Source organism: Gallinula chloropus (genome assembly GCF_964237585.1).
Source record: "Gallinula chloropus genome assembly, chromosome: 7".
Classification (NCBI taxonomy): Eukaryota; Metazoa; Chordata; class Aves; order Gruiformes; family Rallidae; genus Gallinula; species Gallinula chloropus.
The window spans coordinates 8,916,959-8,930,649 of NC_140092.1; the positions used below are offsets into that span (position 1 = coordinate 8,916,959).

General features: G+C 36.5%; 1 protein-coding gene across 1 annotated transcript in view; it reads right to left on the reverse strand.

The window, feature by feature from the left end:
* Positions 1 to 13,691, reverse strand: part of DHX15 (DEAH-box helicase 15) — a 44,076-nt gene that overhangs the window by 8,279 nt on the left and 22,106 nt on the right. Inside the window, exons 6-11 of the mRNA XM_084266657.1 lie at positions 11,573 to 11,740; positions 7,713 to 7,799; positions 6,215 to 6,364; positions 5,969 to 6,077; positions 4,688 to 4,879; positions 1,618 to 1,740 (exon numbers count right to left, since the gene is read on the reverse strand). Of these exons, the coding sequence (XP_084122783.1) occupies positions 1,618 to 1,740; positions 4,688 to 4,879; positions 5,969 to 6,077; positions 6,215 to 6,364; positions 7,713 to 7,799; positions 11,573 to 11,740 (829 nt within the window). The remainder of the gene's footprint in view (positions 1 to 1,617; positions 1,741 to 4,687; positions 4,880 to 5,968; positions 6,078 to 6,214; positions 6,365 to 7,712; positions 7,800 to 11,572; positions 11,741 to 13,691) is intronic.

Genomic DNA, 13,691 nt, shown 5'->3' on the forward strand with positions numbered 1-13,691 from the left:
AAATGAGCATGTTTAAAAACAATATCCCCACTTTGCCCTAACAACTCTACTACCTGTCAAGTGATGCTGTTCTAATCTTTGTCAGATTAATAATCCAACAAAACCAGCTTTAACAAAATTGAAACTAAAGTGTATCTCATACAGACTAGTCTTAATTTACACTGAAAGGTTACCTAATTTGAGGAAAGTTTAAGTTGTTTCTGCACTTTATCCTATAGAATATATCTAAGTGTGACTGCTGATGTTCTTGTACACTATACAGCGGAATGATAAATTCAAATACCACAGCATGTTACTTCCTATGCCATTTGAACTGAATACTTTAGATGACCCCTAACAGTTTTATATCGTTCTAGATACAAATAGTAGCAGCATTTTGTCTTCTGAATCCCAGAAATCCTACTTAATTTAACAGTAAAACTGAACAAAACATTATTCCACAAATAACTCCATCCTTCAGCAACCTGAGCAGGAAAGCAGTGTTGTCCAGAAACCCTACCACAAAAACTGCCTGCAAGATATACTGGCTAAGACAAAAAACAAGCAACAGAGGCCTCCAATTCACAGGTGCTTAATAGAGGTTTATCAGCTATCATGCTATTGCTTTACAGTTTTCAATACTTGTTGTGACTTTTACTCTGAATATATCCTTATTTTGGATGGCCACATAATGATACAGTGTTAAAATGTTTCAACACAAAATTTCTGGATTAAAGCTACAGCAGAAAGAGGCACTGAGGTGTGGGATTTTTTTGTTAGTTGTTTTCTTGGGTTTTTTACTCAGGGTAAAAGACAGTTGCTTTTTTGTTTGCTTACAGAAGAATGCAACTGGAGCACCTAAATTAACCTGGTTGGCAGTTAGGAGTAATCTTGTTACTTACCACCAGGATAAGTCACTGTTAAAAAAGTGTGCCACTTATGTAGTCATTTTTCAAGAGAACTCCTAGCTTCACCTGCTCATTCCCATCTTTTTCAAGCTGCTAAAATATACTGCAGCTATGCTGAGAAGGACCGTACATTTTCCCTAAAATCCATACACAGAGATGAGGTAAGTGAAATAATATGGCTCTCAATGACTTCTGTTGATGCATCACCCCTTTGCCAATCCATTCCCAAGGCCTTGTTCTAGAATTCCTAACTATATTAAAAAGTTAGAATGAAAAAGGTTTTGGTTCTAGGAACATATCCTTCTCCAAATTGAGTATTTTCTGCAAAGCTCTCCCTGAAAAATTACAAAGCAATTACACAGATTTTTCTATAATTAATGCCAGATAAACTTCCAATATTTCTTAATTATGGGAACTCTTACTTCCTTCTGGCCAAGGTTACCCAGCATCAATTTAAAAGCCTGGCTTGTCTCCATACTCATCAGTTTATTACATGATCTCTTGGCTGGTTTTTTTGCTTCTGCTTCCCTAAACCCCCCTCCCTGCTGTCCCCTCAAAGGAAAGGAGCACTCAAACAGCTCTTTTAAATATGTAGGGTTTTTGGTACGTAAGTTTACAACAGAATGACAAAAAACAATCCCAAGCCTTTCAACTGTCCTTGGACCTCAGGAACAAAAGCTAGCAGCACGAAGTATTACAAATAATTTTACCACAAAGGGTGCACACTTACTTTGTTTGAAAGCATGGTAGACATTCAGCAACGTCAAATGATCTCCATCTATATGGGCAAACCTCATCTTGGCTTCATCTGCTGCTTTCTTTGCTTCCGTGGGGCGAACAAAACACTGTGGGACTAAACAAGGTTGGTATGGGCCCAACACAAACGCCCATATCGATGAGTCACGCATTCACAGATAGAGGAACAAGGCCTAGCTAGGTCAGTTCACAGAGCATAGGGCAGGGCAGGATGGCCTCCAACTGCATCTTGGACTGTTTACTACCTTGATTTGGTACATCAACACCTAACCACATCTGTAAGACAAGAGGGTTTCAAAGCTACAGAGTACCTGATTATTTTAAATAGAACTATATGTAGGCATCAAAATCCTTAGTCTGAAGGCCATCAAGATTGCCTATGTATACTGGAATGCTAAACAGATTCAAATCCCAGTGCTGATAGCTCTACCAGGAGGCAGTATCCCACGTAAGAAAACACTAATTGCAAATCTGCTTTCTCAGAAAGCATCTATGGACAGAGTGAAGAAGGTGCTTCTGAAACTGTACTGCACTAGCACAGTTCTAAACAAACATGACTTTATCCCGAGTCTGCTACAAGACGGAGTGCACTAGTAAAGTCAAGTCCTCTTCCCCAGATGGTATGGTTATCAGCACTGGTATACAGGAACATGTGAATGAAGGTAGTAATAACTCTAAAGGTTGTGATGGTAGCGGTAGTGGTGGAAGGTTAAACCGCCCTTTGGCACTACTTGAAATAAATTAAAAAAACTAACACACGATGTGATGAGCTTTCTCTGGCACTACACACTCCCACATAAATCTGACTCAGTCTGACTTGAATCCAAGCATCATGTTTTAACTTTCTCTTTCCACATACTGACTACCAAACACCACAAAGAGTATGGCAGCCAACTTAATTCATGGTCTGTCAACATTCTTAAAGGTTTGCAACATCGACACTAATTCACATGATATTCAAAGTAGTTGTAACAGATTTTAACTTGGAGACATCTACAGAAGAAAAAATGTTTGGTTTTAAGTAGATTTAAGAGGTTTATTTTCAATAAAATTAATAATAAGTAAGAAGCTACAAATCCTTTATCTTGTTCCAGGTGCTTGAGACTACATTAGCCTTCTCACAATTGAAGCCCATGAATCTCGGAACATTTCTTTGCATCTCATCAGTCCCTAGCAGATGAGAGCCTTTTTGTGGGGCATTATGCAGTTTTACTTGATTTTAAATTCCCATAAAAACCCCAAAACACTAACATTTCAAAAACTTGAACTGGATGGAACTTGAGGAAAAAAAAATACACACTGCAACATGGTAACAAATCAAGACAGACCAATGCATTAAAGAAAATGGAAATGCAGGTGCAAAATTAACACCCTGAATTTGGGTACTGCATTGAAAACAGAGATAATATACAGTGTATTTTAACGTCCAACTCAGGCTAGTAAAAGCAAATTCCAAATTATTCTATCACTGGCTTAACTCACTGTTTTGAATAAGTAATAGCACTTTTACCCCACAGCAAGACACGACAGCTCTTATAAAATGAAGTACGGTAATTTAATCTGCTCATTTATTCCACGCTATTCTCTGCTCTTTTCTGGTATTTATTTTCCATTCAGTCCAAACCATTAATACATGGATGGCTATCCAGAACCTGACAGTCTTAACGCACCATAACATATAGTCATGCTGCTGGCTTAAAAAAAGGTGTTTATTTTGGAAAATAGTTCTCACAAATAGTGGATTTATGCTGTTATTTTGTTGTGGGTTTTTTTTTTAGAAAGACATTTTAGTTATAATCTATAAATTAACCAACTTTAATCCTTTTTTTCCCCAAAAAACCCCACCCCTATTTATCATGACATTAACTTGTGCCTTAGAACAAAAAAGTATCATGGCCTAGGAAAAGGTAAATAGATAAAGGAGTAAGACAAATCAGTTGAAGACCACAGACAAAAATACTAGACTTACTGCTTTGCAGTAGAGATTAGGGGGGTAGGGGGGGAAGGGAAGAGAAAAAACAGGCACCAACCTACCACCACCTCCGCAATTAATCCTACCATTTAATTAAAAAAACCATTATGATTCTGCCCTGCCCATCTGCTCTGAGTCTGAACAATCATAACTCTGCATCAAACATTTTAGCTTGTTCTTAAAAATTTTCATATAAATGCAGTGTAAGACTAAACTGAAAAACAGACTTTACCCTCAGCCAAAAAAATTTTGCTCCCCCTCTATTCAACCAAGTTAAGCATGTAACCAGTACACCTGCGTTGTGAAAAGCCTGGTAAAATAGCACACCCAAAAGACAAAATAGTTACAAGAACGAACATCCCCATTTTCATAATGGACTAAATCTTGCTGCTTGTCCTTTGACAACTAACTATAAAATGAAGTCAGTTCTACAGAACTGGGAAATGAAATACAAGGCTTCCTTGATAACGTTTTCTTCTCATCAAGCTCTCTCGACAAGCAGCTCCGCTCTGACGCAGTGCTATTCACATAACGCAGCAGCAAAGTACAGCTGTGCACACAAATTAATTCTTATAAATATATATCCTCTCTCAAAGTTTCTTTCTTCCCTTTAGAAGTAACCAGTGTTAAGCTTCGCCACTTAATGACTGAAAACATGTATCATTTCACATACAAGCTTATGGTTTTATATAAATTATACTGTAATCCTTTTGGAAATACTGGGATTTCTCAAAGTGCAGAAGAATGCACAAAATAAAAAATAGATTTCACTGCCTTAAAAAACCAGAGTGGTTGAGCTGACATTTCTGGTACTGAATATGAGCCTAAGGAGCAGCTTCTGTTCCACTAGCCTGATTCCTCCCACCCCCATCAACTCAAACATATACACTCTTTAACTAAAGTTAGGAGCAAACTGATTATTTTATGCATTTTATTTATCAAACCCCATCCAGCTTTAAAAAATAATTAGGACTACTAAAACTATATTGTTTATGTTTTTGATGTGGAAAGCTCCATTTTTCCCCAAAGTGCAGATGTGTATTTTGTTTAGCATCTCTTTCCCTGCTATTACCTGACAACATGGCAGTTATAGATAGGACCTCATTAGAACAGTTGTAGTCACAACTTGCAATAACCATTTTAGCTAGCTGTGGGTCCAATGGAAATTCGGCCATCATGGATCCCAACTCAGTCAAGTCTCCATCATCATTTAAAGCAGCCAGATAATTCAAAAGCTCTAAGGCTCTCATCAGAGTTTCAGGAGCTGAAAGACAAAATATTTAGGTAGACACATCAATCCAACAGCTCTGCATAAGCAAATGAGGAAGCATTGACTCTAAGCCACCTTGTTTTTTCTCCATTCAACTGACCTCCAAACACAAAATTGTTACCAAATTCAGTTATATGCATCCAGACATAAGAAGCCTACTTATTTAGAACTCCTCTTAACTGTATCAAAAGCTTTGAATATCTGAAGATTGCTGCTTTTCAGCATCGTGAAATCGGCACTCCCCGGTGCACTGATGAGTTTTCCCTTTCCCATACAAAATAGATTGATATAGTCCTGAAGTCTCAGCTACAAAACTTTAGTTACCTATAGTCTTTCACAAATCTGAGCCCAATAGCATAGTCTTTTAATCCTGCAATTCTCACAGCAAGTGTATATAGGAAACCAGAAAGAAATCCAAAAGCCTCCCCGCTAATCTACCGTATATACTGCACAGCACAACCCCAACTGTTCCATAGAGCTACTTAAAAGCTTGCAGATTATAAATTATGTGCTGGGTGGGGACGGGGAGAGGACAGGACACAACCATCTCTGATGTATTTATACATGGACGATCTGTGTTTTTAATTAGCAATATAACCCAGTTATTTTTAAAGTATCTGTTAACATTTAACACTGTTAGAAGGAAGATGCACGTTAACTTTATAGTTTGGGCCAAAACCATGTATTTGGCTTTAAAAACACTAGCGATTTCATTTACATACAGTTCTTAACTGATGCACAATTCAAAGATGTAATCAAGGCACTATGTAAAAAAAACCTCATCAAGTAACAGACTTTCTAATGCCTATAAATTCTGTTTTATCATCTGCAAGTAAGGGGCATTCAGCAGATTCCTTGGTTCCATTAAAAGCTGTTATGCAGACAGATACACAAAAAGCTTTGGTACAATATAGAGCACTGAATTTCAGGACAAACAAAAGACATTCCTTACAGATTACAATAAAAACAGTGGAAAACAAAATAATTTATCCCATGCTGCTTTTATGTAAGATATTCAGAAAAATAAATATTTCAGAAGTCAAAACATAACACAACCAGACAAGCTAAAATAGAAACAAATACCTGGAGGATCCATAAAATCAAAGTGCACCAAATCATCTATACCAAGCTTCTTGAGCTGCAATACTACAGATCCCAAGTTAGACCTCAAAATTTCAGGGTATGTGTTGTCCTGTGAGAGAAAAAGGAAAATTCAGAACACCAAATCTTATAAACACTTTAAACTACAGGAGCATTCAAATTCTGATTTGGTATCATGGCACTTGATTGTATTGTTTTTATATATGCAATTGAGAAAAGTACTCTTACCTGCATTTCAGTTTTGTAAGCCTTCTCTGTGTACAGCCTGAAGCACTTGCCTGGTCTAGTACGACCAGCACGGCCAGCTCGTTGCTGAGCAGAAGCCTTACTAATCGCAGTCACCAAGAGAGACTCCACTCTGATACGAGGATTATATACCTATTTGAAAGAGGAATCAGAGCAGGAAAGAAGGAACAGAATGAACAGTGCTCATGTATATGACAGATATCTTAAAAAAAAGTAAGCACTGCTTTAAACTTATTTTCAAACACAGCTTTTGACTAGGAAATCACAAGTTGTACATATCTGCAAGGAGACAAAGAAATTGGCTACGCAAGCCTTTGGATCAGTGACAGAAAGCTTCAAATACAACTGCCTAGAGAACACCATTTACTTTTTATTCATTTGTTAACAACAACTCCTGCCAGGCTTCCCGTCCTCCTTAAATGTGTGTATTTTTAGATAAGATTTTCATGGCAGAAGGAATGTGTTCAAGTTGTTATGCAGAGCGCTAAACACGCTCTTGATGCTCAAATAATTCCCTTTAAATAAGTTGTCTTGATACACTTATAAGGTTGACTAATCATGTTCTGGAGGTCAAAAAAAATCTAACATTAAGCTTAATGCAACTGTAAAAGTCAGACCAATGACAGACTGTATTTCAGAAGGTACATGCAGACTGTCACAGTACAAAGTAAGCTGGAATTTACTGTAAAGTGTCCATTGCAATCACACAAACAGCAGCCTCGCCAACTCAATAACGCTCAGGGAAAAGAATATACTGTAAAAATAAAAGCAGTAGCCAGACCATTTCAGTTGAAGATGTTCTTTGATCTGTGTTTTAATACTTTCCTGAAGTGAACAGGTACAAAGCATAAAAACAACCCCTTTTTTCTTATTAAAGAAGGTATTCTTTCAGTATAAGAACTATCTGTGAAAAACCCTCAACCTAAATGGCAATTGAAAGCTGCCTATGAAGCTGCACTGACTACACCCATTCTGCAGTGTCTTTCATTTTGCAAAAGTTTAAGAGGCTGACAGTGTGTAGGAGTAGTAAAGGAAAAGCCTAAGAAACCAAGTTCAAGACTATTATAGATAGTAAAAGAACTAAATGAAGATTGAGACTTGTATTGCATTCTTTTTTTAGTTAATGGGGTTGACAGGAGGCAAGCTACTTCAGTTCCTCTGAACATCCCATGATGTTCCAAGAAGCACAAAACAAGCGTGATGACCAGTCTTCAAGGCTGCAGCAGTACATGATAAATACTGACAAAAAATAGTACTATCCTTGGTATCATTTCTCTCTTCTCATTTTAGCTCTGGAGTTTTCTATGCTAACATGACTCAAGAGGTAGCTTCTAGTACCATTTTCATGTACTTTCATATCGTTTCTTCGTTTTAATTGAGCATTCTTAAGAACAGGCACATGGTACCTGTGTGCTACCAAGCTAACCCGATCCCAGTATCTTTCCTACTAGAAAGAAATAGAAAACAAAGTCATATTTACCTTTTGTTTAGCAAAGCCAGGATCAATCACAAACACAACACCATCTATTGTTAACGAAGTCTCAGCAATATTAGTGGACACAACAACCTGTCAAAATCCAAAATAATAAATGTAACTGCTTTGTCCTAAAGATGAATTTTGTCTGTGCACCAGAAGTTTTCAGCAAACTTTTCTTCATCAGTAAGTATCAGAGTTGTGCTCCAGCACTTCTAGAGGACAATCTGAAATCAACCAGATGAATTTCTATTGAAATCAGAACAATTTTTGCCCACTGCTTCTGCTCCCCTATGTCTCTATTAGCAATGTAACAAATACTAGCTTTGAGGAAAAAGAAACAGAAGAGCAAATATTTTATTTACATAGCTACTATTCAAACTCTACTCACATCTGCTATATAAGGACAACTCACACCAGATCCCTTTAACCTCATCTGTAATTCCAGCTTTTTAAACTATTTTTTAAGTCTAAACGAGGCAAACTGGTTAAATAGTTTAAAATCAAAGGTTGCATAACTGTACCAGCACAGTATGTTCTTTTACTGTTTGGAATTAAGCAGTTATCAAGACACTCCAGCTAAAATCCTGAACAACATAGATTTAATTCAATTGTATTTTTAAGTTACCATCTACTCAGGTATCTTTACATGTTTTGAAGGTTCCCCTAAAGTTTACAGAAATTTAAGAACGTAAGTGGCATGCAAAAATTAAAGCAAAGGCCATGTCCAGGTTCTGAGGCTTGATTTGCCATCAATTAAATTTTATGTCCAGAGATGCAGTGTTAAGTCTATAGATATCATGAGCTCTCATCCCAATAGTGACCACGTAATATCATGTTGTTAGTAAATTTAGTCAACAACCTCAGAGAAGACCCAAAAGCCATTCAACACTTCATCAGCACTACTTACCTTCCACTTCATAATTTCAGACCATTCCATCATTAATCTTTGAGACACCCTTCATAATTTGCTGAGAATTACAATGAAGCAAGTACCTGGACTAGACTGATAATCCTGCTGATTTCTCTTCCTGACTGCTCACTTTGTCAGTCAGTTACTTATTAAGTCTCAGCTTGTCTCTTAAGGAGACTTAAGGTCTAGGCTTCCCCAAATACCATTATATATTGAAGGCCGTATTTCAGTGGGAAAAAAATTCCAGTATTACTTGGAATTATGGTGTTCCACCTTGCAATGATATACTACTAAGAATTGCTCAAATAATCCTGTACAACTTTCACTCACAGGTAACCTCTACAGGCTAGTCAGAAGTAAAAGCCACGAACATCAATGCAATTAAGTAAGCACTGTCAGAAAAACAACAAGTTTTCATTTAAAAATCGCAAGTCATTAAATTAGCATTCCCATGTAAAAAGGCTAGTGTGTCCACATTAAGCTTGTTGTTACAGTGTTTCTTATTGAAAAAGTCTCAGCTTTTTCCACATCTACTAGTATACAAAGCATGTACACACAGAATATTCAAACACCAACTACAGAGCAGCATTCCAAAGGGTTTGGTCCTGCTTCTAATCATCAATTTCTGACAGGATACCAATAATTCAACACTGTTAGTATGCTCAGTCAGTGAAGGTCCAGCAATTTAACTTGTACTTGAACCATACAGAAGTTTCCAAATATAGAAAGAAAAAAGTTACTTACACATCAGATTCTATTGTATGTACAGATCTCATTTGTTAATGTCACTTTGCTTAAACAATAATTAATGAATGTAAAAACACAAGAAATTTAAAAACCCCACAAAATTGGAAGTTACCCCACACCTTTCAAGCCTAAAACTAAGTACAGAGTTCCTTGGAAACACATGAAAATAGCACTAAGCTATGTAAAGCAATAAGCTGTACCTAATGAGCTTTAGCAGCTGTTTTGAAATTACTGAAGTTTAAAATGTTTTCAAATATCACATTAACAGTTTGATATACCAGAGAGTTTGAGAATAAGGAAGTTTGAATATTAAAATTTACATATTATTTCTATAGAAAGATATCTATATTGCATACGCATTACCTAGCAGTGCATAAGACTCCTGAAACAAAAAACAGAACATAATTTGGAAAAGGAGCAGAAAGGCTCCTTGTCAAGCCACCTTCATCTTCCCCTAGATCATAAACACTGATTAACTGTAACTAACAAAAGCATTTACCTTTAACCTTAAGGTTTCTTGCAATAACAGTTATCTTGCTAGTACATCCAAGAGGATCAAAAAAACTTCCAAGTTATCAAGCTGTATCAGTACTAGCTGTTACCATCACTGCCACTGCAAAACACCACACAACTTACAGAACCTTACATTTCTTTCACTAAGTTAAAGCTCAGGAGATACTTCCCCATACACTGCAAGCACTTCACTCAGTTTTTATGACCACTAGAGCCTTTGAAATGATTCAGACCTCCTGCCAGCGTGCTCTCCTCAGCAGTTCTGAAAACCCACAGGAGATTCTGTGAAAGCAGACGTTTTGTATGACAGTGGAAGCACAGCAACCCACGGTCCTACTTTACATATCTTGATCGCTAAAACTAACTGGAACTAAAAGAACATTTCAACAAATTTACAACACAGACACATTTCCACTCATTGCCAGATTTGCTACGCAAATAAAAAACAAAACATGGAAGCCAGAACATTTCAGTCAAAGCAGGCAAAAGTGAAAAGCAGGTTTGTTTTGGTTTTGTTTGTTTTGGGATTGTTTTTTTTTTCCTTTTTTCACAGAATGGCCTTATAGGTCCAAATCTGATGGTTACCTATCTTATGCCTGCTTTTGCCTACAGCTGGTATCTGTCCAGCATGGCATTTTTTCTTGCTGCTACGGAGTGTCTTCCTCTTACACGTGGGTCCTGGCTTTTTGTTGCTCAACAAAATGAAAACTACACACTGCATCTGTTATCCTCTTACCAAGAAAACCAGAAACTGCCTGTTTTGAAGAGCACAGTTCTAAACATTAATGAAAATGTAACGAAATATACAGCTATCACTTGTTCATCACTAAGAAGCAATTTCATTCATTTAAGTAATTTACTAATACAATCTTGTGGCAACATTTAGCTTCACGATTTCAGATTGAATGCTTTCTGCATCAACTTCAATAGGAAAAAGAGTCATTTCACTAAATGCATTAAGTGATTTATTCTTCCAGAACACTAGAAAGTTGTCACTATTATTCCACATGCATTGTACTGCACAAAAAAAAGCAAATAATCAAGGAACAAACCCTGCCTAGAGCAGATAGCATGATTCAGCTTTGACCTTCAAAATCTTAACTTTGTGATTGTTACAGTTTAACATAGTGTGAGTTTAACTTGAGAAAGCTCTATTAACACTCCTTCCAATTGTTTAGTTTTAGAGAAATGACCACATAGTTTCTAACCTGTTTTGCCTAAGCATTCAGGAATTGAACTATTCAGGAACTGAACTGTTCACGAAGAACATTCACGTCTGTCATTTAAAGCCTTTCCTCTTCTCAATCTATTTTGTCCAATGAAAGAACCTCAAATCCTTGCTTACTACAGAAAACATAAAGCCTCTTAACTTCAGTTTACTTCTCTTAACTTGTTTCTTCTCATAATCGGGCAGGTTTTGACTGTTAAGGTTTCTGTGTTTCTTTTAAGAAGCTTACATGAATGCCACTCCCATTCAGTGATATCAAATTGTTACTTACAGATGGAAGCCAAAATTTTTATTTGCACCGCTGAGTTTTCAGAATTTTAATGATAAAATTTATATTTCAACTTCATAAAAAAATCCTGCTTGCTACTGTCCAAGTACACTTTCAACAGCTGAAGCTCATGTTAACGGCCCACACAACTGAACAGCTGATTACTGAACAGCATACTAAAGCAGCATACTATTTACCTTTCTTCCTATTGCTCCGTTTTGTTTTTTTGGTGGGGGAGGTTCAAAAATCCTTTGCTGTTGCTGAGGAGGAAGGGTGGAATACAATGGAATGATTTTGATGTCACCAACTTCAGGGCCTAGATCATCAATTTCACGTTTTATCCTTTTGCAGGCTTCATCAATCTCCTGCAAAACAAAAACACTGGTTAATATAGAAGTCTGAAAAAGGCAGTGCCTTATGACTATTATATTAAGTCTACACCCTGAAAACAATTACAGTAACTCCTACTTTATAAAGTAAAAATAATTTTTTGTACAAAATTAATCAAGGTCCTTGCTGGATTTGCAATCGAGTTTCCACAATACTTCAAGATGCTTCAGCTTCTATACTCTAATGAACAGCCTAATTTGCATTCAACATCCTTTTTCTTTTAGTCATGTTTCCTAATTAATTCTCTACAAATTGTACTAAAATTGAAATCTCTCACCCTGGAATATTAAACTGCTCTCATGACCTTTTCAATTTTCACAATCTAAAAGAAATTGATGTGCAAGATATTTAAAATAAGCCAATTAAGCTTTAATGTCACGTATCACTAATGCAATTATATGGAAGATTTGCTTCATTGTACCTAATGAGAACAAACACCTTTACAGTATAAACATAGATGCTCAAAACCAAACTTCTCAATCCAGTGTTTCATATTTTACTTTTAAATTAACTGAAACCTGATTTAAATTTAAGAAAAGTCAGTGAAGTACTCTGAAGATGAGCGAGGTTTTTTTCATGCTTTTTCTACCTTGGTATTTTCTATGGTATTTGCTACCATTTTCTGACTAGTTTACTATATAAAAAGTTCACTACAGCCCAATCATTGATAACTGTTTCACTTTAAATCAAGTACATTTAAGTCAGTTAGGTGACCCAGAGTTAAGACAAGATTTAACGAAAATTAAAGCGTACAGAAATTCAGGCGAATGAATAACACAATTCATTAATTTCAGCTTAAAAATTGTAACAGAGCCTGCACTGGTATTACTAAGATGCATGCTTACCAACTACCAATACTCCAGCTGAACCACTGATGGAAAACTTAAGTCATCATGACTAAAACCAGTAGGCAAAAGCAAGAAAAGACTACAACACACTCAAGACAAAGAGGTCAGACATCCCTGATCACAAATAATTCACCAGCCCGAAGCTGATATTTAAGACTCTCCATGAAATATACAAAGAGGTTAATCTGTAAAATCAATGCTTTAGATTATATTAGAAAAGCAAATGCAGTCTCCTTTTTAGAATCCATAATTTAAATAGACCCAGATTTGTTCCACAATCTTTTTCATTTGTTCATGCTTTTTCACTAAGTTTTCAGCACAATTCTATTGAGGTTTTTTTTTTTTTTTTTAAGCAGCACAGACAATACAATACACATGTTCTTTATTGATCAGCATATACAATAATGTTAGCATGGCAAAATGTAGGCTCTTCCCCTTTGATGTCAAAAAGCCCTTTAACAGTAAGCCTAATGCTTTCCAGCATTATCCTGCCAATTTGAATGAAGTGCAGATTTACAAAAAACCTTTTAAGCAGAGGTGCACCTTGCCAACAATCGCAACACACCCCTGGTGAAATGCAAGAGGCACACAAGAAACTGAGCTGGAATGCCCCCTACTGGTTTCTTAACGGGGAATTAAGCTCTTTACAGATGTCAATGCCTCCTGTTCTGCTCATAAAACCTTTGAGTTCACCAGCAGCCTCCCAGCAAAAAGGAGAAACCCAACTTGTTTGAGATCATACACACTAGCTCAGTAATTCAGTACTTATGTACAAGACAGCATGTTAAGTCGTTGACTGAATAGGCAGTGACACTGCCTCTGAAATTTGCATCCATTCAGAGTCTTGACAAGCCAATACTTGGGCTTGTTAAATATTTAATATAAAATTAGGTATCTTTAAAAAAAACAAACAAAACCACAAACCAAATGCTACAACGATAAGAAAAAAAACCAGCACAGGCCTTAGTTCCTGATCTGAAGGTCACTACATTGTTTTATGGAATTTGAGCAAATTACACTGTGTAACTGAGAAAGCTCTGATGCTGGACAGGATGCTTAGTCTTCAACAATAATGACT